General features: G+C 40.8%; 1 protein-coding gene across 28 annotated transcripts in view; it reads right to left on the minus strand.

Moving 5' to 3' along the window:
- The window catches only part of MICAL3 (microtubule associated monooxygenase, calponin and LIM domain containing 3), a 190,581-nt gene that overhangs the window by 104,318 nt on the left and 62,544 nt on the right, over window positions 1-23,719 (minus strand). For 27 of the 28 annotated variants that reach the window (XR_006417090.1, XM_044454993.1, XM_044455003.1 and 24 more), the window contains exons 2-16: window positions 21,397-21,785; window positions 19,811-20,018; window positions 17,414-17,530; window positions 17,050-17,151; window positions 15,411-15,566; window positions 13,182-13,282; window positions 11,523-11,780; window positions 9,662-9,777; window positions 7,391-7,517; window positions 6,135-6,228; window positions 5,599-5,746; window positions 5,218-5,414; window positions 4,007-4,119; window positions 2,713-2,775; window positions 900-1,073 (exon numbers count right to left, since the gene is read on the minus strand). Coding sequence is in view for 27 of the 28 variants with exons in the window: in XM_044454993.1 (XP_044310928.1) it covers window positions 900-1,073; window positions 2,713-2,775; window positions 4,007-4,119; window positions 5,218-5,414; window positions 5,599-5,746; window positions 6,135-6,228; window positions 7,391-7,517; window positions 9,662-9,777; window positions 11,523-11,780; window positions 13,182-13,282; window positions 15,411-15,566; window positions 17,050-17,151; window positions 17,414-17,530; window positions 19,811-20,018; window positions 21,397-21,660 (2,238 nt within the window). In the remaining variant the exon portion in view is untranslated. Of the gene's footprint in view, window positions 1-899; window positions 1,074-2,712; window positions 2,776-4,006; window positions 4,120-5,217; window positions 5,415-5,598; window positions 5,747-6,134; window positions 6,229-7,390; window positions 7,518-7,552; window positions 8,538-9,661; window positions 9,778-11,522; window positions 11,781-13,181; window positions 13,283-15,410; window positions 15,567-17,049; window positions 17,152-17,413; window positions 17,531-19,810; window positions 20,019-21,396; window positions 21,786-23,719 lie in introns of those variants that run through there. The other variant, XM_044455020.1, reaches the window with a different exon arrangement.

The following is a 23,719-nucleotide window of genomic DNA, read 5'->3' on the forward strand; positions in this document are numbered from 1 at the left end:
AACTCTTGCAACTTAATAGAGCTTATTGGCTTTAGGGATTTTTCTTCTGCTGCTAGACCTTTGTTGGTCTTGCATCCTTCTTCCTGAGGTATTGGAGGGAAGCAGACCAGGTGAGTGATCTAGAGCCAGCAATTGCAACAGAAGGCTCTTTGGGTCTTCCATGGCTGTGTTTTACTTTCAGGTTCAGAATCTACCATATTAAAGGCACAAACTTTCAATTTTATCTGTTTGAAGCCACTGTTGTTCCCCAGGGAGGATACAGCACAGCTTGCTCACCTGAGAGATATGGATTTGTTCCAATCCATAAACGCCTTGCACTGCTGAACACATTTCTAGCATGGTTCCACTTGCAAAATGTTTTAATAAACAAACAAACAAACAAACAAACACTACTTGCAGCACATGATAAAAAGACTCGTTTGGGTCCATAAATAAAAATCTCTGTGCTGTGCTCAAGCAAATTAAATTACACCCTGAATGCTTGACCAATTGGAGGACCCATTCTCCCAAACACAAAAGATGATTATGTATGGAGTGGTTCACAGGGGAAATTATGAAAATGCTTCCAATACATTGAATAGATTGCAATGTACCAAGGAGATTCCAGTACTGCCATCTCTCAAACTGGTGCAGGTCCATAAGGGCCAGAAAAATAACACATTTCCTTTAACCTAAAGATGGTCAATGTACTGGAGGTATGTATGTATGTATTTAAAAAATTTGTAGGCCGTCCATTACTATCATGTATGACATGTGCATGCAAAAAGACAAATGAGCTGGTCACATTCATAACGCTTTCAGGTCAACCCTGTATTCCCCATAGTCTGAACCATACATTCCAAAAAGTAAACCACTAGCTGAGGTTCAAAATGTATCCAGCATGCGAAGAGCATTCCTACCTGTCTGCGGATGCCTGTGGACTGTGCAGGGGCATTTTCTTCAAATTTGGCCAGCAGCTGTGTTGCCATGGACTTCACTTTATTCTGATTCCCAATGGAGGCATCAATTCTTCTCTCTGTCAGGGCACTCACTAGTGTGGGCCTCTCTTCTCGGTAGCTTCGGGAAGTGTCCTCCTGGCAAATCAGTATATTTTGAAATATTCCCTCTGACTTTGCTGTGCTCTCTATGCTTATGAATTTGCACATTCAAAACAATAAGGATAATTTTAACAACAAATTGCAAACTGGCCTTCCCCAATATGGTGCCCTCCAGATGTTCTGGACTTCAAGTTGCACCTGCCCCATCCAGCATGGCCAGTTTTAAGGAAAGATAGTTGTGGTCAAAAAAATCTGGAGGCTCCAAGCTGGGCAAGGTTGTTGCAAACAGAGGGGAGGGATAATAGCTCAGTGGCAGCATGCATATGTTTAAGGTCTCAGATTCAATCCTCACATTCCCCGTAAAAGGATCAGGTAATAAGGGAAAGCCCAATACCCTGAAGAGCTCCAGATTTTCAGGGAAGGTTAATCTGAAAGTATGACACTCTGAGATAACCAGCTGCCCTCTTGTTAAGTGCAGAGAGAGAAATCCCATCAACTCAGATTTAAGGTGTCAATGCTCATCTCTCCATCAAGATGCAACTGTATATTTCCATACATTCCTGAAATGCTAATGGCCCAAACATATCAAGGTAATATCACCCAGCTGTAGCCTGGGGCAGAGTAAGCTAAGCCATGATGAAGCAGAGCCAGGATCATTTTTGCATTCAACACAAGTTATCTCAGTAAAAGTTTGGACTGATGATTAGGTTTCCTGAATATCCAGTTTGGGGGACACAGAAACAGCTGTTTCTAAGCTGCCACAGATGCTGGTTCATACAATTAAACAATCATCCAGAAAAAGTAACTGCCTGAACACAGAAAACTAGTATGCCAATGAAAAAGCCAGGCAAGAATGCTTCCTCCTACCATCAAACTGTCTACATACAGGGATTGTTTTGTTTGTGTTTTTTGTACAGAGGGGCATTTATGTGTAGTCTGACAGCCCAGACACAGGTTTACCTCCCTATTAGGCCTAACAATTACTTTCAGTGTGTTTAAAGTTCGTATGGCTATTAGACTGTGACTGCTTAGGGCTCAGAAGCCAAAGAGGATTTGAGTAGGGCTTCAGTGGCAAGGTTTGAGGATGATCTGTTACAGCAGTAAGCAACTCCCATGCCCTCCAGAAGTCTTGAACTACAATTTCCATAAATTTTCATCATTCACCATGCTAGCTGGAGCCCAAAACTTCTGGCAGGTATCAGGTTGCCTACGCCTACACTGAGTGATTCAAGCATCACTGCTGAAGTCTACCTTTCAAAGTTTTGTTCTGTCTACCCCCAAAGCTTTGTTCTCACTCAACAGTATTACAAAAATGTCAAGACAACCCAAAAAAACCAATCAGAATAAATTGTGCAAAAAAGGGGACAAGGTCTGCAAAGTCAAGCCACCTGCAACCCTAAAACACCCAACAGGTTCTGCGTAGCAACCCACCCTCACCAACTTCAAAATGACAAGCTCGCCCTCAACATCATACGAGTTCACATATTCGTAGTTCACATTTTCAAAATGACAGCACCACAGGGATATTCACTTACAGTGGCTTCTTTTTCTATACAAACCAGGTCACTCTGCACTGAATACATAGTGTGAATTAAACCAAGGTGCCATAGGAAAAATCCTGGCATTACGAGAAAGACAAATGGGAAGAAATGTAGATGAAAACAAGATTACTTACATCCTCTGACTGGCTTGTTTTCCTCCTCTTTCCTGAACCATCCAAGTCTCTCTCTTTTTTATCCTAATCACAAAAAAAAAAAAAAAAAGGCCTGAGTGACCAAGTTCTTAGCTTATAGTAACTCCTGTAAATGCACTCTACAATTTTGACTAAAACTAGGACCCAACCCTGCTTTTCTATCTAAAACAGGAGTGCAGAACCTCAGCCCCAAGGGACAAATTAGATCTGCCCAGGGTTCCACAAACAAGGACTACACAGCCCCAGATGGCTTCACATCCTTCCCTTAGCCCCAACCGATTTCCTTCAACTACTGTTCATCTGGTATTTCCTGGCTTTTATACAGTTTTCCCCACATTCAGAAAGGCCTAAATGCCTCTCTTAAGACTTATTTACCAGCAGCAAGGGATTTAAACTACAAACTCTTGCTTGTAGAACATCTGAATCTGCTCGTTCTCTCTTTGGAACCACCCACTGGTAGAATGTGGGCCTTGAGAACTTTCCCAACATGGAGTACAATCTTCAGGTGGAAAAAGTTTCAACATACCAGTGGTCATCTTTACATGGTGACCAGGTTCATGTTCATAACCTTTTAGCTCAGCCTATGCAATGCCCTGTTACAGTGATCAATAATGTCCCATCAAACTAACCCAACACGCCAAAATTGATTTGTTCATCCATACACCAAGCTAGGTAGCTGATGGTGTATGTCAGCACTGGAATCAGCACTTAAGAACTAGGTAACTGCATAACCCTGGAGATCCTTCTAAACCCACAGCACAGCTTCTTAACTGTCTTCTTGTTACTACAGTTAAGATGATCTTTAAATGCCATTTTTTCTTTGCTCTATGCAGATTTATGCCATTTTACTTCTCTTTTATTCCACCTCCACAAAATCAAGCAGGTAACTAACCACCTTATCAAAACCATCTTACATATAAAATATTATTTTTGAAGCCATTCAGGAAGCTTTAAAAAATGAGAAAGAGCATCCCTTGCCTGAAGAATCAAGCCCCAGCCCTCACTGGCATTGTCAAAACTGACAAATCTAGCTTTCCTTTCAGAGCTGCACATATGATTCCCTACACTGCACTAGGAACTGTGCACACAGCTTCAAGAGTTGCATGTCAAGATACAGTCCTACAAATGAAATATTATCACCCCTTTGTGCTAGCTGTTCCCAACCCTCTTGGAGATGCTTCTTCCTGCATTCTAATAGCCAGACTGAGCTATTAGAATGAGCATGACCACATAAATATGCTTCCTACAATCTTTGTTCCAAAGTGATTGTGGCTACCTTTGGTGTCCGTTTCCGAGAGATGCTTTGACCCAATTTGCTGAAGAAGGAAATTGGAGATTTAGTGCTAGCAATTAATGCAGCTTTTTCTTCTGCATTCAGTTCCAGATTATCTGTGAGCAGAAAGAAAAGATCAGAGAAAGAAAATTTGAGATTTCAGAAGGGAGTGTTTCATGTGATTGTGTCATCTGATCTCTTTTCCTCGGCACCTCACATATTCTGCCAAAATCATACATTTGCTCTCTTTTCCATTACAGAAAATGAGTTTAACCCTGACCATTGAAGATCAACACTTGGCTGCCTTCCCTACCTAGCCATTCAATGGGCAGAAGCAACAAGAGACTAGCACACTAAGAATATTCGGCAAGCATCAAGTAAACCAGCACTTTCTTTCAACTGGGAAGAATGGTGGCTCAATAGCATAGAAACTTTTTTTTCAGGCAGGAATTCTCAGGCTTGATCTCCAACATCTCCAGTTAGGGCTGGAAAAATTCCTGCCTGAAATCCTGGGCAGTTGCTGCCTATCAGTGCTGGCAAGACTAGGCAAGATGGGCCAAGGGCCTGACTCAGTAAACAGCAATTTCCTATGTTCCTAATGATTAAGTGTCATCCCTCTACGGTCCATTTAGTTTGAAGTGCTTATTGTAGAACTCATTTGGCCTCATTCAATTTATTATTTTGCAACATGCACAACTGAAACAGCAAGTCATTACTGCTGCCATTCTTGTCAGTGGCTTGAATGCCTGCATAAGCCACCTGTTCTTACGCAGGCAACAGCACCTTCTTTACCCCAGCTTGTTAGCCCACAGAGTTCCTTTAAGAAGAAGGCTTTGCTGTTCTAACTATAGCATTGCTCATTGTCCTTACTGAGCATAAAACATTTTTCCCTGCTTCATTATCAAATGATGGGTAAGACTAATCAAAACAGCCTTGCACAGTTCAGCAGCACTGCAAAGGTATCGCAGAACTGAAAGGTGCAAGACTGTGTAGGAAGTTAATGGGACTTCAGCAAGGTTAAGCAAAGAAGCTTCTCTTTTTTGTGGGTGAGCAACTGAATACAATTTGTGCATTTTTGTTGCATAAATCTGATGAGGATTTATTCAGCTTGGACACCAGGGCTTATTCAAGCTTCAGAGAATATAAAGCATTCAAGAACAAAATAAAAGCAGTTTATTGAATATTGCAATGCAGGTATATCCTTTACCCCTTACCGCTAGAAGGGAGAGAATCCTTGAACATTTCATAGAACTGGCTGAGATACATAACCATTGACAGCTTGTCTGGTTCACCAACAGATGCCATATCTTTGCCAGTCATGATGGGAGAGATTCCAAACTCCTTTTCAGCAATGTCAAATGCCAACTGGTTATTCTTCTCTACATTGTGTTCATCTAGAGAATCGAAGTCTCTGGAAGGGAGAAAAGATGTTGATACCATTCTGCTTTATCTTCTAGTCCTTGGGAAAAAACAAGATCTGCCCCACCATAAATAACAAGGCTATCATCAGACCTTCGCTCATTATAGCCCTTCCTTAGCAAATCCAACCATATACCAACAGAGCGTGCTTCCCAATTTTAAGTCCAGTTACTTACATAAGGTCAGGGCGATACCGATGGATAATGGCACACAGGGCTAGGCCACTCTTCCAAGACATTGTAAGATCCGTTACATTTACACCAGTGTAGCCATCTGTTTGCCTCTGACACCAGCCTAGGAGTTTGCTAGAGCGAGCCACTGACTCTGAAAGAAATATTGAGATACATTGGTTCTTTAACCTGAGCACACAAAGATTATTCTAGATGACCAGCACTGTTATCTATCACAAAAATGGCTTTCTGGTGTTAGAAAACATACTCCTCTGGGTCTCCATCAATACAGAATTCTAGATATTTTTTCTGTGATTGTGTATCACATGAGAATCCAGACTGCATTCATAAAGGAGTAAAGAGATTAAAAAGTCACCAAATGTTAGGTTTCGGTTTCTGTACAACTTAAGAAAATATCTTGGCAACACCTTTCCAGAATTCAAGAATTTTAACACTGGTGCCACCTGCCATCGATTCAAAGAAGGGAAAGAGAAAGGAAGGTGAAAGCAACTGCCCACAAGTGGGGCAAAACTGAAGCTTACCATTCCGTGACAATTTGGGGGTTCTGGAATTCACCAAGTTCTCTATTTCCAGATGTATGTCTTTCAGGTCTCCTGTGTCATACAAGTGACGTACCTGTAGCAGTTCATAAAAGTTAGTCATATTATAACAAGCTCTGAAGAAAAATGTAAAAAAAAAATCATTTGTTTAATGGCACAGCTGTGAACAAAATATAATTACCTGCAGAAGGATTATATCTGCTCTTTTGAAACATCACTGTGTTTAACTTGCATATATTTGTCCAAGTGTTTACAACATTTTCACCTCTAGAAACTATAGCCAAATAATTTAATTAACAGACAAACCCTAGCATCTATCCATTTACAACAAGAACTGTAGGATCATAGGTGAAATCTCCGGTAATTCATAAATTGTACTATACATCAAGGTACAATTTCAAGGAATAAAGCCTAACAAAAAAACTCAAAGCGATACTTAAGTATTAAAGTTCCTTCCCAGGCTGTCACAGCTGTGCTACTTGTCTGCTCTCATTATTTAAGGATTTAAATACAAAACAGAAGGGTATGAAATGCCTATTATTTAAATTAAAATATACCCCAAGTAGTATAGAAACCAACATCCTTGCAGAAGGGACTACTATGCTTCTCTTTTGGGGCAGGTTTTGACAGATTCCGCTCTGTTTTAGTGGGTGAACCATTACATTATTTTAATGTTGTAAACTGATTGTGTTTCATACAGCTTTCTGTTTTGTTCATGGTTTTAATTTCTGGAAAAGTAGCACATATCTAAAATGAATAAATACTAAGTACATTGCTAAATTATGACAACTTGGAAGAAATGGGCAAGCCGATTTTTCTGGCAAAGGGACAGGCATTTGCTTGCCTATTCGATTCCATCTTTGTCTACTCTGGGTGCCCATCCCTTTCTGCTGTCCTTATATTTCTGATCTACTTGGTTTGCTTTTCTCATACGTGCTGACACAACTCCTTTTCAACTATACTTTTAAAATACACTTTGCAAATTCCACCTGTACTCACATTGCACACTTCTGCACCCCACAAGCCCATATTTCAAATGCCTGACTCCATCTATGTCATCCTTCCACCCCTGAAAGCCACAATATTTGAAAGCCTGCATTTCTAGCAATTGCTGCTACTCCTGATGCTCAGTAAACAGGCAATTAGAGATAAATATGGTTCAAAACAGTCACATCGAAGAGGCAAAAACTTCATAGTGCAGTAAGTGTAATGGAAGAGACCAGGACTGATTTAACTACCTGACTTGGCCGCAGAAAGTTGACATTGATATTTGGATACCGAGTGACAGGATCAATGCTGTATTGGCTGAAGTTCTTGCTCACATTTTCAGGGGTCGTCTGAGGCAGCAACCTATAGATACTCTCTCTAGAAAAAAGGTGACATTACAGTCGGTTCACTGATGTTAAATGGTGTCCAGTCAGTATTTTTATGTCAGCCATATTTGGCAGAATTTGTCGTTTTAGTATGGCATAATTGTCATTGCCATATACAGTGCACAATTAAGCTTTTCTGATTGCCTTGAGAATAAGTAACTGCCTCATGCATATATGAACAGCTAAAAGTGTAGCACTCTGTATTTACAAATCACTTAAGATTAGCACTGCCCTTCTGAGTCTTAAGTATTGCAAGGCACTCTGAGGTTTAAACTGATTATATTTATATCCCTCATGAGCTGGTTGTTTAGGCCAAGCAACTCAAGACTCATTTTTTCCATTCAATAAACGACTGGAATATTTACCTCCTCTTAAGTAGCAGAGAAGATATAAAAGCAACCTATGTATGTTATACTCTTATTTCTGATTCATCTAAGCTGCATTAGATGGATTTTGCATCTGATAACACCTGTAGTATGTGTACCTGCTGAATGTATCCTTGCCTTGCATAATAGTTACCTCTCCATCTCTCTTTTGGTCCCATTTTTACTCTTGACTGAGAGCTGGGAAGCTTTTTTAAGATTCAAATCTCACTCTCTAGTAAAAATTAGCAAAAGACATAGCTGCTAGAAACAGTAGCATTTGTTTTGGCCTTTAGAAAAGTCAAAAGACAGATCTGTTCAGAGTGAGCTAATGGAGTTAGACAGTGCAAAGCAGTGAAGTATATGAGAGGGTTAGAAGAGTCTCTGAGGAGAAATGAGTTGGATAGTTTTTTGGTAACCAACCATTTCTGCCTCTTTCCTAAGTTTGAAATTTCTTCCCTATCCTTGCCTGTACTGTGGCATAACCCCAGAAGTTAATGACAGTGTCACACCATGGGACAAGGAGTAAAACTAGAGTCAGAAAAGAAAAAAAAAATCCAAGCTACAAGTACATTACTGTTTAGCTCCAAAGCCTTTTAAGGTAGGAAAGTTCTCAGCTGCTGAGTTGTGGATGATCCGTCTGTACAAGGCTGTGAAGAACCAGTATAGTCTGAACCTCATCTCATTCCGTTTTAATCAACTACACGTTAACTAGTTTTAACCTTCTATCCCAGATACAAAATTATACCTCTTTAAGAAGAGATACAACTTTATTGCAAATGGTTTGAACATGTTTTCCCTGTTCACAACACTTTTATCATACTCTTCTACCATTCATTCAACCACTGAGATGTAGTGCCTAAAGCGCAACTGCCAAAGGGATTTTGGAAGCTTTAGTCCAAAACAGTTGAAGGGTAGCAGCCTGGGGAAAGGTAGCTAAAGTGTCAAGATCAAATGTAGGCTCAAATTCATCTCAACTGTTAGAAAACTGACTAAGACTGTAACTGCAAGCACACTTACTGGGGATGAGTCTCACTGAATTCTGTGGTAATTACATGTGAGTGGCCATGCACAGAATTGCACCAAAAGTGTAACGGTGCTGGTATTCTTGCCACCTAACCTCTCAAACAAGATTGTTATTTTATGGGATAGCAAAGATGCCAAAATATTCTGTTATACTGATCCCTGTGCATATACAGAACATTATTAATGTCTGTAGAAGAAACAGCACACATTTAATAGATGAACATGCACAGGTGAGTACAGAGGCAAAGGGTGTGGAACTGAAATGGAATGTGACAACCCAGGTGCAGAATTAAGGCTGTTGCATACATACATGTATATCACAATACTACCATACCATTTAATTTAGTTATATGATTTATGTTTCACCTTTCTGGTGAAAAAATGCCATTCAAAAGCAGCTGACAGTAAAATCTGGATTAAAAAGGAAATGTTAATGATAAGCTAAAATAAATAACAATATGACACTAAAAGAAATGAATAGCACCAATAAAATAGAAAGAGCAACAGAGCACTTACACAGCAAAAGGGCTGTCTGACTAAAATTGCATTTGCCTGACAGTGAAGGGACAACAGAGAGGGGTCCAACCTAGACTTGTTAGCAGAGTTCTTTCATGGTGGAGATGATCCTAACACCTGGGCAATCTTGCGCTGGTGCACAAAGAAACTACCAGACTGAACTTCCAAGCAGAATCAATTCACATTTATTCCTCAACCCCACCCCAACACAAAGGCACAGACATTGTATTACCTCTCTGCAAGGACCTCCAAAGGGCTTGTTCCCAGTGACCAGCTTCGTACCATCCAGGCAGAATCCATGGCAGCAAGAAAGCCCCTAGCTATTCCAGTTCCCATTGGCCAGAATGGCTAGAAGTAACCATAAAGAAGGGATGGTAAGACAGTCCACTAATTACTGTTCAATGTCCAACTGCAATCTCTGCAAAAGTGTACATATTGTCATTTTCTTGTATGTTTCAACTTTCAAAGGGAGCAGCAAAGTGAAGTAGGTAAGCTAGATGGAAAATAAGAGGAGGGTAAATCTGTGCACAGCTGCCAAGGACCGGTTGCTTAGTTATCAACGGAAAACCAAAAAAACATTGAAAAAAGCATGAAAAAAAGTGGCAGAACTGGTTACACTAAAGGGGGCATGGTATCTCTCACTTGGCAGTGTAATCCTCTGGCATCATTAATGTAGGTACAAAATCTTCCCTCCATTTACTCCCCACTTCTTAAATGTATGCAAAATTACTTCCTACGCACTAACTGTATGTATAGTTATGCAGTCTTTCTTGAGCTCTCAGTGAACTGAACTAACCACAACAGTAATTGCTCCAAAAACTGGGGAATAGTAGCTTCCCTTTCTGGAGTAGCTGGAGACTTGCAGAAGTGTTGAAAAGGTGGAGGCCACTGAGAAGTGTCGGTTCAATGCTTAAAAGCCAATGGATCAGACTGACAAGGAGATATTGTCTCTCCCCCCACACACACTTTTGGTGCGCCCTTAACTGCCACTTTCCCTCCGTTTACTGGTGCTTTTCAAATCATAGCTAGGCAAGTTCAAATTAAGCTATACACAATGTCACCCAGTCAAACCATTACCTACTCCAATTAGTCACCCTCTTTGACAACTGAGACAGACAAAGAATCTGCCTGGGTACAAGGAGCATACTTACAAAAGACAGCCAAATAAAATAATAATAAAATATGGACACAGTTATGCAATTTTCTGAAGACAATTTTGTAAATAAAACAAAGTCCCTGATTACACTTTTCTGAAGGAAAAAACCCTTGGTGGCAAACAAAAATGGCTAGCAACTGGAGCAGGGACTAGGAAACAAGATAGGTTTTGCTGTGAAGGACACTGGGATACATGCCAGAGTCCATGGAGGACTGAGGAAGGACTGGGGGAAAAGCCCACAAGTAACCAAGCAAACAAGATTTATTTACCATGTGGATTAGGGTAATATGTAAACATGCCCAATGACTAGAATTATCTGCCATTCATTTTCAGAAGAATTACTATATACACAGAATTTAAAACTTTTATACGCAGGTTTTTTTTTTTTTTTGGAAAGACCGCTATTTTAAGGTTCTATTTTTCTTCACCCAGTCACTTTTCCCCTCAGGTTTGGTCTGCTTCTATTGTAAGACCTTCAGTTAATAAGCGGGGAAGGGTTTGAATATCTACATATTTGATAGTAAGCCCCACCAGGACAATGACCTGTCTTTCTGCTGGAAAGTGCCACACATCTTGATGACATTGATAACATAAAAAGGCCTGAGATCTTGGTGTACTAGGAATGGTGAGAAACTCAAGGACATCAAGGATAATAACCTATGTGGGCCCCAGCTTGACATGTAGCTAAAGTAAGCTGGCAGATCCAGGAGCAACTAGAATCAAGCAAAAACACGTTTCCAGAATGGGGCAGGTTGTGCAGGTCTGTAAATAAATGTTTCTGCTCACTTGTGGGGTTGTTTTACGATGCACTAATTCCTCTTGCACCACAGACTGTTGAAATGGACACAAAGAAGGCAGATGTAGGTAGGAGCAGCAGCAGTACTGTATACTTTGCCAAACTAGAAACAGTTAAAAGCAAGCTGGTTAAAGAACAAACCTCTAACAGACTGTCTCCAACCAGTGCCACCAGCAATTGATGGCCATTCACTTCTCGAACCATGGCTGCATTTTCTGAGGCATACATGCATGTGAAGTCAAACATGGCCACATCAGGCTGTCCATAGTGGTTGATGGCAAAATCCAGTGATGGCAGCTGCTGATTGGTTGAGAAGTCAGCAGCTTCCCTGGCATAGCTGAGCAAAGCTTCCTGGTCCACATTCTCTCGTGAAAGTAGTAGTTCTGTATCTGCATAGTCCTACAGACAAAACAAGTTCTAGTTACAAAAGATTTAGGTACAGGAGCTTTGAGCTTCCATGTTTTGACAACAGCTTATGGAAGACTTTGTCACATTACTTGCCATCTGCCTGCTTCATATTCTAATAACCTCTCTTTGCTTTATGTCTATGATATATTAAATATTTATCTGATGCAAATGCTGACAACCAAAAATCCATACCATGAGTTGGCATTATGTGCAAACCAGGCCATTGTGCTACTTGGGTGCTTAAGCAGAGGAAATTGCTTCTCGCCCTAAACAAACTACTAATTCTAAGTAGTCAGATTAAGATTTCATTATTCAGTACTTGTGCTATCACAAAACCCAAGATTTGGAACTAGCACAATTATGGATAGATGGACAAGTAGATCAAACACACAGAGGACCCCACAGTAGGTCCATTAATCCATTAATGGTTAAGAGTGTGGGACTGGGACCCAAGAGATCTGGGTTCTAGTCCCCACTAAGCCATGGAACTAATTAGTGACTTTGAGCTAGTCAGAGACTTTCATCCCAACCTGCCTCATAGGGTTGTTGTGAGGATTAGACTGAGATGAGAATTCTTTAAACTGTCTTGAGTTCCTTGAAAGGAAAAAAAGGGGATATAACTATCATAGAAAGGGAGGGAGGGCGGGAGGTGATTTTCCCTCCCTCTGCAGCTCTCTATATCCCTTGAAATTTGCTCCACAGTATTGGGGAAACACTATGGAGCAAATCTTGAGAGTGACAGTAAGGAAGAGAGAAGTCCCATCACTTTTACAAATAAAAGCATTTTAAATGTATGGAAGGAAAAACAAAGGAAGAACAAATTCCTGCAGCATGGGATATTCTATTCTCCTAACTCATCCATTTTGATGAACCAACTAACCCCTTCCTGAGTGGTCAGGCTCTATAATAGATTCAACCCCACCAATGTGTAAGGGCACTACTACTGGAAGCACATGTGCTCATGTGTTTAAAGCTTAAACACAGGATTAAGATTACAGTCACAATATCTCTTTTGCTAATTTATGAGGGGAGATCCTTAAGATTGAGATCTTTAAAGGGTCACACCAAGAGAAAAATAACATACCTTCAGGTCTCACAGCCTACAAGTCACCAGCTGATCATCCCAGACCAAAGGTTAGGACACCAAAGGGCCAAATACAGAAATTACCCTCAGTTATTTTGCCTGGCCATCTAAAGCTGGCATTCTCACAATTGTGGATTATGGATCTTAGTGGCCAAAATTCACTATGGCCCAAGGTATTAAATTACTCAGATAATTGAGCTGATTGTCACCAATAGAACAAAACCTTGACCTTCCCTAATAGGCCAAGGATAAAGTCCTGCATCCATCAATACTTGATTAAGGTTCCAAAGAGGGAGTAGTGCACTCACATGTAATATTACTCCCTTATCCAGTAAGCTTTGCTTTTTGGCAGTCATCACAAAATAGTGGGTATCATCTTTGTAGTAGACAATGTTCTCCAAATCAATGCCTGAGGTGGAAGCAAGAAAGACAAAGTCAAGTGGTTGTGTGCACTATAAATCCACCACCAACTCTAGTATATGTTAAAACAGTCATGTTGTTCACCTGGTCCTAAGAGACAATGTAATCACTTCATAAAGCATGGCCATCCAAAGAGCCCTTCCCCCTAGAAGTTTACAGGATTCATTATTAAAACAATAGGCATAATGTCAAAAGTCACAAGGAAGGAGGTGCAGTTCACGTAAGCACTGATTGTCAAGTATACACAGGCTTCTGAATTTCAAGTCCAGAACAAAATAGTGTGACAAACTACAGAAAGGTTAAGTCAGGGCCTTGGTTGAACAACTAGAGTGACTCTTCAAATCCTGAGCACACTAATTGAATGAACTCTGGTCCTCACACTAATTTGCAACATATTTTATAAGAAATTTGCAACATAGTCACAACATACATACATACATATACACATCCTAACATACATAGGATGAGGATTGGAGAAAGCATAAAAATTATGGATGGATTTGAGAAGATGAAAAGTTGTAAAAACTATGACCAGGCAGATGTAAACCAGTTTTTGTACACAGCTATGGAAGAACAGATCTAAATTCCCAAGTAACTGTGCTTAGGGCTATTTTAAATATTATTATTACTAATCTGAAAAGCCACCAAACATGGCAGGCATCCACAGCAACTTCTAACATGAAATATTTGGGGACCAGTAATTTATGACAAGTCTAGCTGCCTCTATAAAGACTCCTGGGAATGACGACACTGCCTTCAAAAGTTTCTTCTTCTTTGTTGTCATTGCCTTCTTGCATCTTCATCCTGCCTTTTGCCCTTTTGTAAGAAATCCAAGGCAAAAAAACTGACTCCATTTTTATCCTTACAACAAACCCTTTCAGAATTCATCCCTCTAGCATCTTTGGATGACTCCTCATGCTTATCCTGGTTCTACAAAGTGAACAGACTCAGGAAGAATATGAAGGTTCAGACCCCTGGCTGTACAACTGGCGAGCTTACCAGTGGCTGTATGACATAAAAAAAAGTAGCTGTGAGCATTTAGTTTTGATTAAAAGAAAACAATCAGGAGATAAATGTAGAAGGCCTTGCAAGGTGCCCTTCACATTGATCTCAGGATTACAGTGTGAGACTCATAAGGTCTCAGAGGGCATTCATGGGCAAAACCTACAATTAGTTGTTCATTAAGGGAAAAGAAGCTGCTGTGGGTGCCAAAATAACTTATTTAGAAATGAGGAATTTGAGGACAGTTTGCTTATCTAAGTCATGCAACCAAGTATCTATAGAGTGAGAAAGTGAACAGATCCTGCTCTGGAGGTCCCATTTTCACTATTGTAAAGGGCCACTGTTCAAGCTCCTGCTGAACTGGATGTAAGCATATGGTGTTTCTAATCTGAACAGATGGGGCAGAATTTGTAGCCCTGTTCATGGAAAGTAAGGATAGCCTAGTCTAAAGTAAGGACTAGGAGGATAGCCTCAAGCTTCCACAATCAAGATCGAGCCTAATGAAAGAGATGAAAGAGCTGCACAAGTTGGTATAAGATACAGAACTACATTCCATCAAGAGCATCCCAAGTGCTCTAGTCAAGTGAGTTCTTTCACTGTCACAGCTAACTGGCATACCTCCAACAAGGCTGGTCTTCACCTGCACATGCACAATCAAAGTGAGCAGACAACTTTGGATTTGTTCTTACCTGGCAGGGACCAGCTCAAAGGCAGTACACAGCTAAGTGGTATGTCCACACAGATGGAAGATGCTTTTGAGAATAAGTCACAGTGAAAACACATGATAGAACAGCCTTCCTCAGGCTTATGCTCTTCAGATGTGTTGCACTGCATTTCATCTTTCCAAGCCAGCATGTGGAAGTTGCAATTCCCCTTTCTTTATGGAAGGTCCACAACAGAAAATCACACCACCCTTTTAGCTTATCTCCTCTGTGTGCCACATTTGCCCCCAAATTACAACTATTAAAACCATTCTAGGTACTGCTTGTGGCACCCAAAGCTCCCAGCTATGACTGGCCTGCAATAATCTCCATACAGTACAAAGAAATCATGAAAATAAGAGATCAAGAGACGCAAGCAAGAAGTGCCAAATGTTTATCTGGAGACCCACAAACCTGTAGCTTCTCGCAGATCTTGGAAGAATTTCTGGTTGAATATGAAGGCCACACCACTTATCTCTTCAACTTTGGCTTCTGCTGTGGTATTGCGGTTGATGAAGTTGGCTGTGATGGCAATTGCCAGCTTTCCACGGAACTCTTTTCGGCGAAAGCCTACAGAACAGACAAGGAGCAGAAAAAAGGCACTGGAATTAATAATTTTGGCCCTAATCTACAGCTGGACACAGACAAAACACCACATGGTAAACATACCCTACAGGAGGCACACTAGTATTATGTTAATTCTTTGTGGTTAACAACCCATAGTTAAACCACAGTGAAGGGTTCACTGATTTAACAATTCTTACTAAACATATATTATGGACTGTCATTACATGCAAATAAAGCCTTAAAGTCTGGTAAGAGTAGCTCAGGTGTGCAACCCTTGCAAACGTGTAATACCATTAAGACACCTTACAAAATTAACAAATGAATGGTGCTCTTACCTATGCTTGCCTACAGTTTTCCTAGTCAGATTTCCTCTAATCAATAGCAAACATAGTTAAGTATATACAAGGTAGCAAAAGTGTGTTTTTTGTTTTTGCTTTTGTTTTGCAACAGACTAGTTAAGAGCCTAGTGAGTAGAAAATGCTATAACAGAACTAAAATGGTATGACCAAAATGATCTGGCTCTAACAACTTAGCATATACGAAGATGCAAAGGCCCCTTATAATACTGAATCTGACTAGTGGCCCATCTAACATAGAGCTGTCTATGTTGACAGCCAATGGCTAATCAAGATTTTAGGTGATGAGGTCTTTTCAAACACTACTAATAACAACAGGTTTTACTGGAGAGGCTGGGGATTAATCCTGGAGTCCACTGCATACAAGCCATGCACTTTAACATTGAACCATGATTCTCACAACTAGCAGAATTTTTTCACATGAAATTTTCCCTCAAGGACTTGCAAGTAAGATCCAGGGTGGTGTATAATGATGAGAAGAGACTGCAACAGCCTTCCCCTATCTGGCACCTTCCATGTATAGGATTACATCATATGTATTTTGAAATGCCTGCAGTGGTTGTCAAATGCTTTCTGGGCTAAATCTGAGCTGTTGATTTTAACCATTAAAGCCCAAGTCTTAGGACCTGGCTAACCAAGGGGCCTCCTGCCTTGTTATGAACTGCTCAGGTATTAAGGTCTGCAGGAGAGGTCCACTTGTTGAGCACATGTGAGAACATTTCCCGTGTTGCTCACTAACTGTTGAGTGCACACACCCTCAGAAACTACAACTGCTCAGCATTCTCCTGGTTTTTAGAAAGGTATGAAGATGTATTGCTTTAATCTAGCCTTTTAAATTATGCAGTAGTTTTAATCTTCTAATGGTTTTGCCATGTTTAATGTTCTTATTTTTATTGTTTTAGATTGCTGTGTGCTGCCTTCATGACTTCTCAGCAAATAAGGCACTATAAGAAAGCTAACAACTCAGTAAATAATAGGGTCATAACTCCCACTATCCTCAACCATCACAGGCAATGCACATGCTTCTTTGGGACTATGAGAGCTGTAGTCAAACACATCTAGAGAACACTAGGCTGGAAAGGATAAACTAGATGATCTGGCTCTACAGTGCCATAAACAGTTTCAGTTACCTTCCAAAGTGTTCCGCCGTCCATCTCCTCCAATGATCACATCAAACTCGTATTCTGACACAGGATGTGTTTTTGGGTGGACCTGTGCCCGCCAACCTATCCCTGTGGATAAATTCTATGTTATCAAAGCATCCACAGTATTTCTGCATAACCATGTAAGAGACCCAAATAATATTCCATGAGCTTAAAATAATGTTATGGGAATCTAATCTTTGTCACTTCCCTCCCTACATTGATATGCATATTACTGGAACACCCACGGGAACATAGAACTGTGTTGCCATGAACCCAGGACTAACGCTGTTCATTGTCACCTGCAGGACAATGCAAGCCTGAACCTACCATTTATGTCAATTTTGCTTACTTTCATTCTCCTGGTCCTCAGGAGGATAGAGAAGACCCTGGAACTCCACATTGACATGGATCTCAACACCCAGGATTAAGGATACCTTCAAGAGTATCAGCTGGAGCTGACGAATACCTGAGACAACAATAATGAGAAGAAGTGTTTCACATGAAATCTCTTCCATTATACCTGTTGATTGACAATGGCACATTTCCCAGCCCAGCCACTAATATTACCACCAACCTCTAAAAGGACTTTAAAACTTAAATGCATAGCAAACAGTTAATGCCATAACTGAAAGCACCCCTAGACATAAGTACCCTAATTGGCTCTGTGTTGCATCACTCTGAAGCAGTTGATTCATGTCCAAATGCAATGGTATAAAGGCAAGTTTATCAGGAAATTGGAGGGAAAAACTATTCCAGGTAAACAGCCTCTGGGCATGGGAGGACCCTGGAGGAAACAATTTCTCATTATTTTTCTATATTGAACTTCTTTCCTGAATAATAAAGAGTCTTGTGGCTGCAAATTAGTTTGTGCTTTGTTGGTTTTGCCACAACAGATCTTTACAGCTACTTTTCTAGAAATTGTAAACCACAGGAATTGTTTTGGTCCAAACTGGCCTTTGCACAAGATTGCACTGTTCATCAAATGAAAGGTTTACCATTTGAATGAAACCAGTCATTCTGCTAAGCAAGACACAACAAACACAACACACCAAGAAACTGAGCAAAACAGGCTTCTTTGTATTTCTCCGGGCAGGAGGGCTGGTCGGGTAAGCTCCTAGTCATAATGCAAAGACAACATTTTCAACATTGGCAAATCAGATCGTTACCAGGTACACTTTGGAACATCTCTCGCTTATTTTTAACAATTAGACTTGGGTTCAACCTTCCCAAAGCCTAATACCTTCCAGTTGCTTAGATTTCAATTCTCATCAGCCCCACACAATATGGCCAATGGTTAGGAATTCTGGGAGCTATTGTCCGAATCATCTGGAGGGTGCAAGGTTGGAGAAGGATACTTTAGTTCAAGCACTGTCTGGAAACGCCCAGACAATATTTTCTGATTTTTTAAAAAAGAAATATTCAGAAATACTGAGACCTGATCCCAGTAGAAGAAAAGGGGATTTGGCAAATCAAAAGGACTAAGAATGAAGGCCATTCTGGCCGCATGATTCTTTCCCTAACAGAGCAGTAGGGCTTGGGCGCTGCTTTTTTTAAAGACCTGTTTTTGATGCATCTTTCATGTTCCAGAAAGACAGCCTTCACTTAAATATCCCAATATATCTCAGGTCACTTCTATCACCCTCAACCTCCCCAGGGTTCTGCTCTCTGAAACTATTCTTTCCTCTTCCTTGCTGTCCCCTATATATAAAACGTGTTGCCACATTAGCTGCAAGATGCTCTACTTCTAATTCCTACTTCAAATCCACCTCTTCCCCGAAGTCATTGGCAGAAGCCATTAGTCTTCATCCTTTACTGTAACTAATCTTAGCTACATGTAATATATATGTATTACATTATATATTCTTTCCATTTACACTTCTTTCCATCTTCCTTTCCTCTCTCTGCCTTTCCTGCTGCTCTCATTGTGCACTGCAAGCTTGCTGAGACATCTTCTTAACCCTGGAAAGCACTGTGTACACTGATGGAACTATTAAAATAACTAAGAGAAAAATTAGCAACGCTTTGTATTTTTACATGGAATTAAACCCAGCTTAACACAGTGGGACTTCTGAGAACACAGGTGAATAGAGGCTTTAAGAGTAGTAGGATGGGAAGGGGTATTTGGCAAGAAATTTGCTGATTCACTAGGTACAATTATTTCCTTTTCCTCCTCCTGAAATCTAAATGCCAAACTAGTACTGATCTATTGTCAGCATTATCTAGGCAGCTGCAAGATACATTTATGTCTCCCCTTCTTCCTCTGCAACCATGTCTACTGGAACAGCCCTTCCGAAGATACCTGTTGCTTGCAGAGGACCACTCGACTGGCACATGGTTAAGGGCTTCATCCTGAAATGCTCCCAGATTGCATGCCTCATTCACAGTGAAGTTATACTTAGTGCAGATCTCTCTGCTTTTTGAAAGGATGTCTAGGCACATCTTCAGCCCTTCAGTTTTTTTTTAAACAGCATTTGTGCAGATTCTTGTATTATCTTTTACCATATCATTGTACTTTATAGTTTCATGAACCACCAATAGTTTTGGGTAAATGGTATATTAGAAAAGTAATACATTTTTAAGTAATTGTTTTTTGAGGTTGTCTTTAAGGTTTTGTTATGTTTTTTCTCTGTCCTCCTCCTTCTCTCTTTTAAACTGTTCTTTTTCCAGAAAGGCAGCATGGAAAAGTTTTTTTAAAAAAGTAAATTGATTAGTTAGTGCTGTGGTTTGTAAGAGTAGCACCACTTACTGATATGGTCGATGGCTCCTGCACAGAATTTGCCGTAGAACTTTTTGGCGCCAAGGCCCCGCAAGTCATGGATAGTAAATGGCCACAGGTGTAGAACATTGTTGCGGGAGAAGGCATCACGCTTTTCTACCACCACCACCTTTGCTCCTAGAAAGGAGAGGTCAATGGCTGTTCGAAGGCCGCAGGGTCCAGCCCCAATGATGAGACACTGCAAGAAAGGCAACATTTTTTATGGACTTAAGTACCTCATGAGCACTTAAACTTGTGAGCGGAGGTCTCTTTCCTCTAACTTTCCTGGAAATGCAAGAAATATCAGATGATATGAACAGCTGAGGATATGTAATTCATTCAGATGTGCTACCTGCATTGGCTGTGGAAGAACATCATCAATTAGCTGGAAGTACACAGATGTAAAACAGAGTCATTTTCAGGGCACACTTCTCAGGTTTGTGTTAAGGAAACTTGCATATGACATATGAGCTGGTTTTGCCCATTTGTTTCATCTACATAAACTCACACATGGGTTTGCATATCAAAAACTGTTTTTTGGGGGGTGAGGCAGAGTCTACATATGACTCTGCAAAAGTAGCTCCTGGAAGTCCTGGACATGGTACATCTGTCACCTCAATATCTGATATCAGAAGACTCAGGGGCAGGCTACCTCAGAGACAGAGCTCATGCTTTGCATGAAGAAACTCACAGATTCAGTCCCTGGCATCTCCAGCTAGCAGTATCTCAGGTAACAGGTGTTGTGTCAGACTCTACACAAGTCCTCTTCATATCCAAAACAAAGTTTACTTCACAACTCCCTTCCACCCTTAAATTAGGTCTTCCATAAGAGCTTCTGCTGTGATACAAATTGCATTGTATTTTCAAATCGTATTTTCCCTTCAAAGCAAGTCTGAAAACTAAGTCCATATTGGGTGAGTGTGGCAGGGTGAGGAACAGTCTGTGCTCTGTTTGGAATGGGGAAGAGCTCTGTTGTAGTCCTAAGCCTCCTGTTTTGAAAACCAGAAAAAATCTTTTTCAACACAGAGTAAGATGGAGAATGCACAGTGCTAGCATCTGGAGACCACAGTCCAATTTAGGGATTCCCTGAAGTGGAGAAAAGAGATGATGGAGTAACATAATCTAGCTGAAAGGCCGCAAAAGAAGCTACATTCTAGCAAGTAAAAACTGCAAAGAATGAGCCTAGATAAAGCTCAAAAAAACAACATTACTTTCCTAGGGACTTTCTCCCCTAAATAAAGGTATCTCATTTATGTTGCCCCATCATAAGCCTCTGCCAGTTGGAGCAAGTTACTAACTTCATGGAAAAAAACAAGGGAAGAATTCAGCAATAAGCCAAAGCAGTAGACCAATTCAAGGAGGCAAGAAGCAGAAGCAATGCCCAGAGAATGCTGGAGTGCAACACAACCATTACCTGTGGTGTTGCAAGAACAAGGAGTTAAGTGGGGTGAATGACACAGGGGCTAGTGAATGTTCCCCTCTCACCACCTAAGGGCCATTGCTCATATGCATGGAAGTCCAGATGATCTGGAAGCCAAATACAGGTAAATATAATGTAAGCTGTCTTCAATGCCCACCTTCGTGTTGGCGCATACTTTCCCCTTCTTGTAGTCTTTGTGGCAACCTCTCTTATCCAACTTGGCCCAAAGGGCTTTGGCTTTCCAGTAATTAAGCTTGGACTTGAGCTTGTGGTAGAAAGTACGATAGTCCTTGGGCTTCAGCTCCAGATAATCACAGAGCTCCTGGAAGGCTTTGAGAGTCCCTTTGCAGGTCGAGGCCTGGACAAATCGGTCAAAGAGGACATGGGCCTGGTTTATCTTTTCATTAATCCTTTCCTCCATGCTTCCAGCTTAGCCACTGGCCCTCCTTGGTGCGTTGGCAGCTGTCCCCTTCCAGTCTGCCTGCCTTCTTGACTGCTATTTTGCTCATCAACAATTGCTTCTTCTAATCCATACACATTATTAATCTAGAAAAGAAAAAGTCATTAAATAGATAAACACACATGTAAAAAGAAACCCTTGTATATAAAAATGATGCAGGTTAAGCCATTTCACACGTATCTGCTTAACTCTTCCAGATAAAGGGTGGTCTATGAAATTACACAGGCCATTCAAGGCCAACTCTCAGTGACTGGAAATTACAGTCAGTTCCTGGGAAGAATCAGGCCTACTCAGTCCTCCCAATAACAGCCAAACAATGTGAACAGACTCTGTACTCATAAGCCCTTAACACCACTCTTTTGAGTTACATTATCTATATGACACTGAAGACTTTCCTGTGTTTGTCATTATTCATTACTGGTCAAATACCCTTCTGTCAGTAGATGCCAGAGAAAGCAAAGTAATCACTCCCTTCATGAAGGGCCTCAAGTAAGGCACTCTTCCCTCCACTATCGCTACCAACAGCCATAGCAGAGGGATATATAGAGGGAAATGAAAAAGAGAACAAGGCTATTCCCAGCAAACCTGCTGAAAGAATCAGTGCTGTTTACCTTTCCCCTTCTTGTTCCTTATTCCTTGTGTGTTACGTTTTTTTTAGATTGCAAGCCAGCAGGAAGAGAGTCTCTTGTTTAATGGACTATATGTAAGCCACTTAGTTGATTATATATAAGCCACTTTGGCTAAGCAAGGGAATAAACTACTCGGAGGGAGGGAGGGAGGGAGGGAGGCTTTCAAATTGTCCCAGTAAGATGTGCTAACATGGGTTGCTTTCAAAGTCCATACCAGAGAAGGAAGTAATCCAAGACCTCATTTCCACCTGGGACCCAGTTGTTCTCAGTTTCGCAAAGAAAAAGATTTCCATTAGCTAAGTGATTTCTATAAAGCAGTAAAAATGTCAATATATGGAAACAGACAGGGATGGAAACACAGAGTAATGCAAGTGAGGACCTGCAACAAAAAGTTGCCATGTATCACCTGTTCCAAACCTGCTAGGAATGTCACCTGATCCAGGGCTCCAGGCAGCCTACAGTAGGAACTTCGTACTGCTGTTTTGAGCTTGCAGAGAACACAATTTTCTCTCTGCTATTTAGTGCTAAGGAGCTCGGGGTTATGGCTGACTCCCAGGCCTGAACCTGAGCACTTTAGTGCTTTGCAGACAAGGGGAGGGGTATGTTTCAGGGACACTCCAAAAAGTTTTTACTTGTAGAATACTAAAAATTTATGGAGTCAAATTCCTTCCTCCATTTTCCTTTCTTCCTGCTTCAACTTACATCTCCATCATTCCACACCTCAATTGCCTTCAGTCACAGATTAGATTACTAAACTCATAAAGTCTACTTGATTTCTTTTAGACTGCCCCCTTCTCTACCCACTCCAGCAAAGAAGAGCTGTCCATAGAGAACTCTAGGAGAAATCCAAGATTTTGTTGTAGCTGCAGTCAAACAGCAGAGTGTCCTTCCTCATCCACCAAAGGGTAGAAAGGTACAAGTTTCTATCTTGGACTTGCAGTGTGAACTGAAAAGTTTCCTTTCCAACTACATACTTCTGCATTTTCTTATCATTAATTCATTCAATGCACCACACAGTATTTGGAAGCTCAGAGCACTGGGGGTGGGTTAGTAGGTATTAAAGACATTCATACATACCAACTGAGACCCCTAAGTATTTAGAAAGCAACTGAGATTGTGAAAGATTTTACATACCTTGGCTCAATCATCAATTCAAATGGGAACTGCAGGGAATAAATCAGAGGAAGACTGACACTTGGAAAAGCAGTGATGAAGGAACTAGAAAGATGATTGAGTGTAAGGATGTTTCACTGGACAACAAAGCCAAAATTATCCATGCTGTTGTTTCATGGGTACAGTTGTAAAAAATGGCCAGTGAAGGAAGCTGACAGTTAAAAAATGGATGTATTCAAAACTTGGTACCTGGGGAAAACTTTGCGAATACTCTGTGC

This window comes from Varanus komodoensis, unplaced genomic scaffold (genome assembly GCF_004798865.1).
Source record: "Varanus komodoensis strain SLA01 unplaced genomic scaffold, ASM479886v1 scaffold8, whole genome shotgun sequence".
NCBI classification, from domain to species: Eukaryota; Metazoa; Chordata; class Lepidosauria; order Squamata; family Varanidae; genus Varanus; species Varanus komodoensis.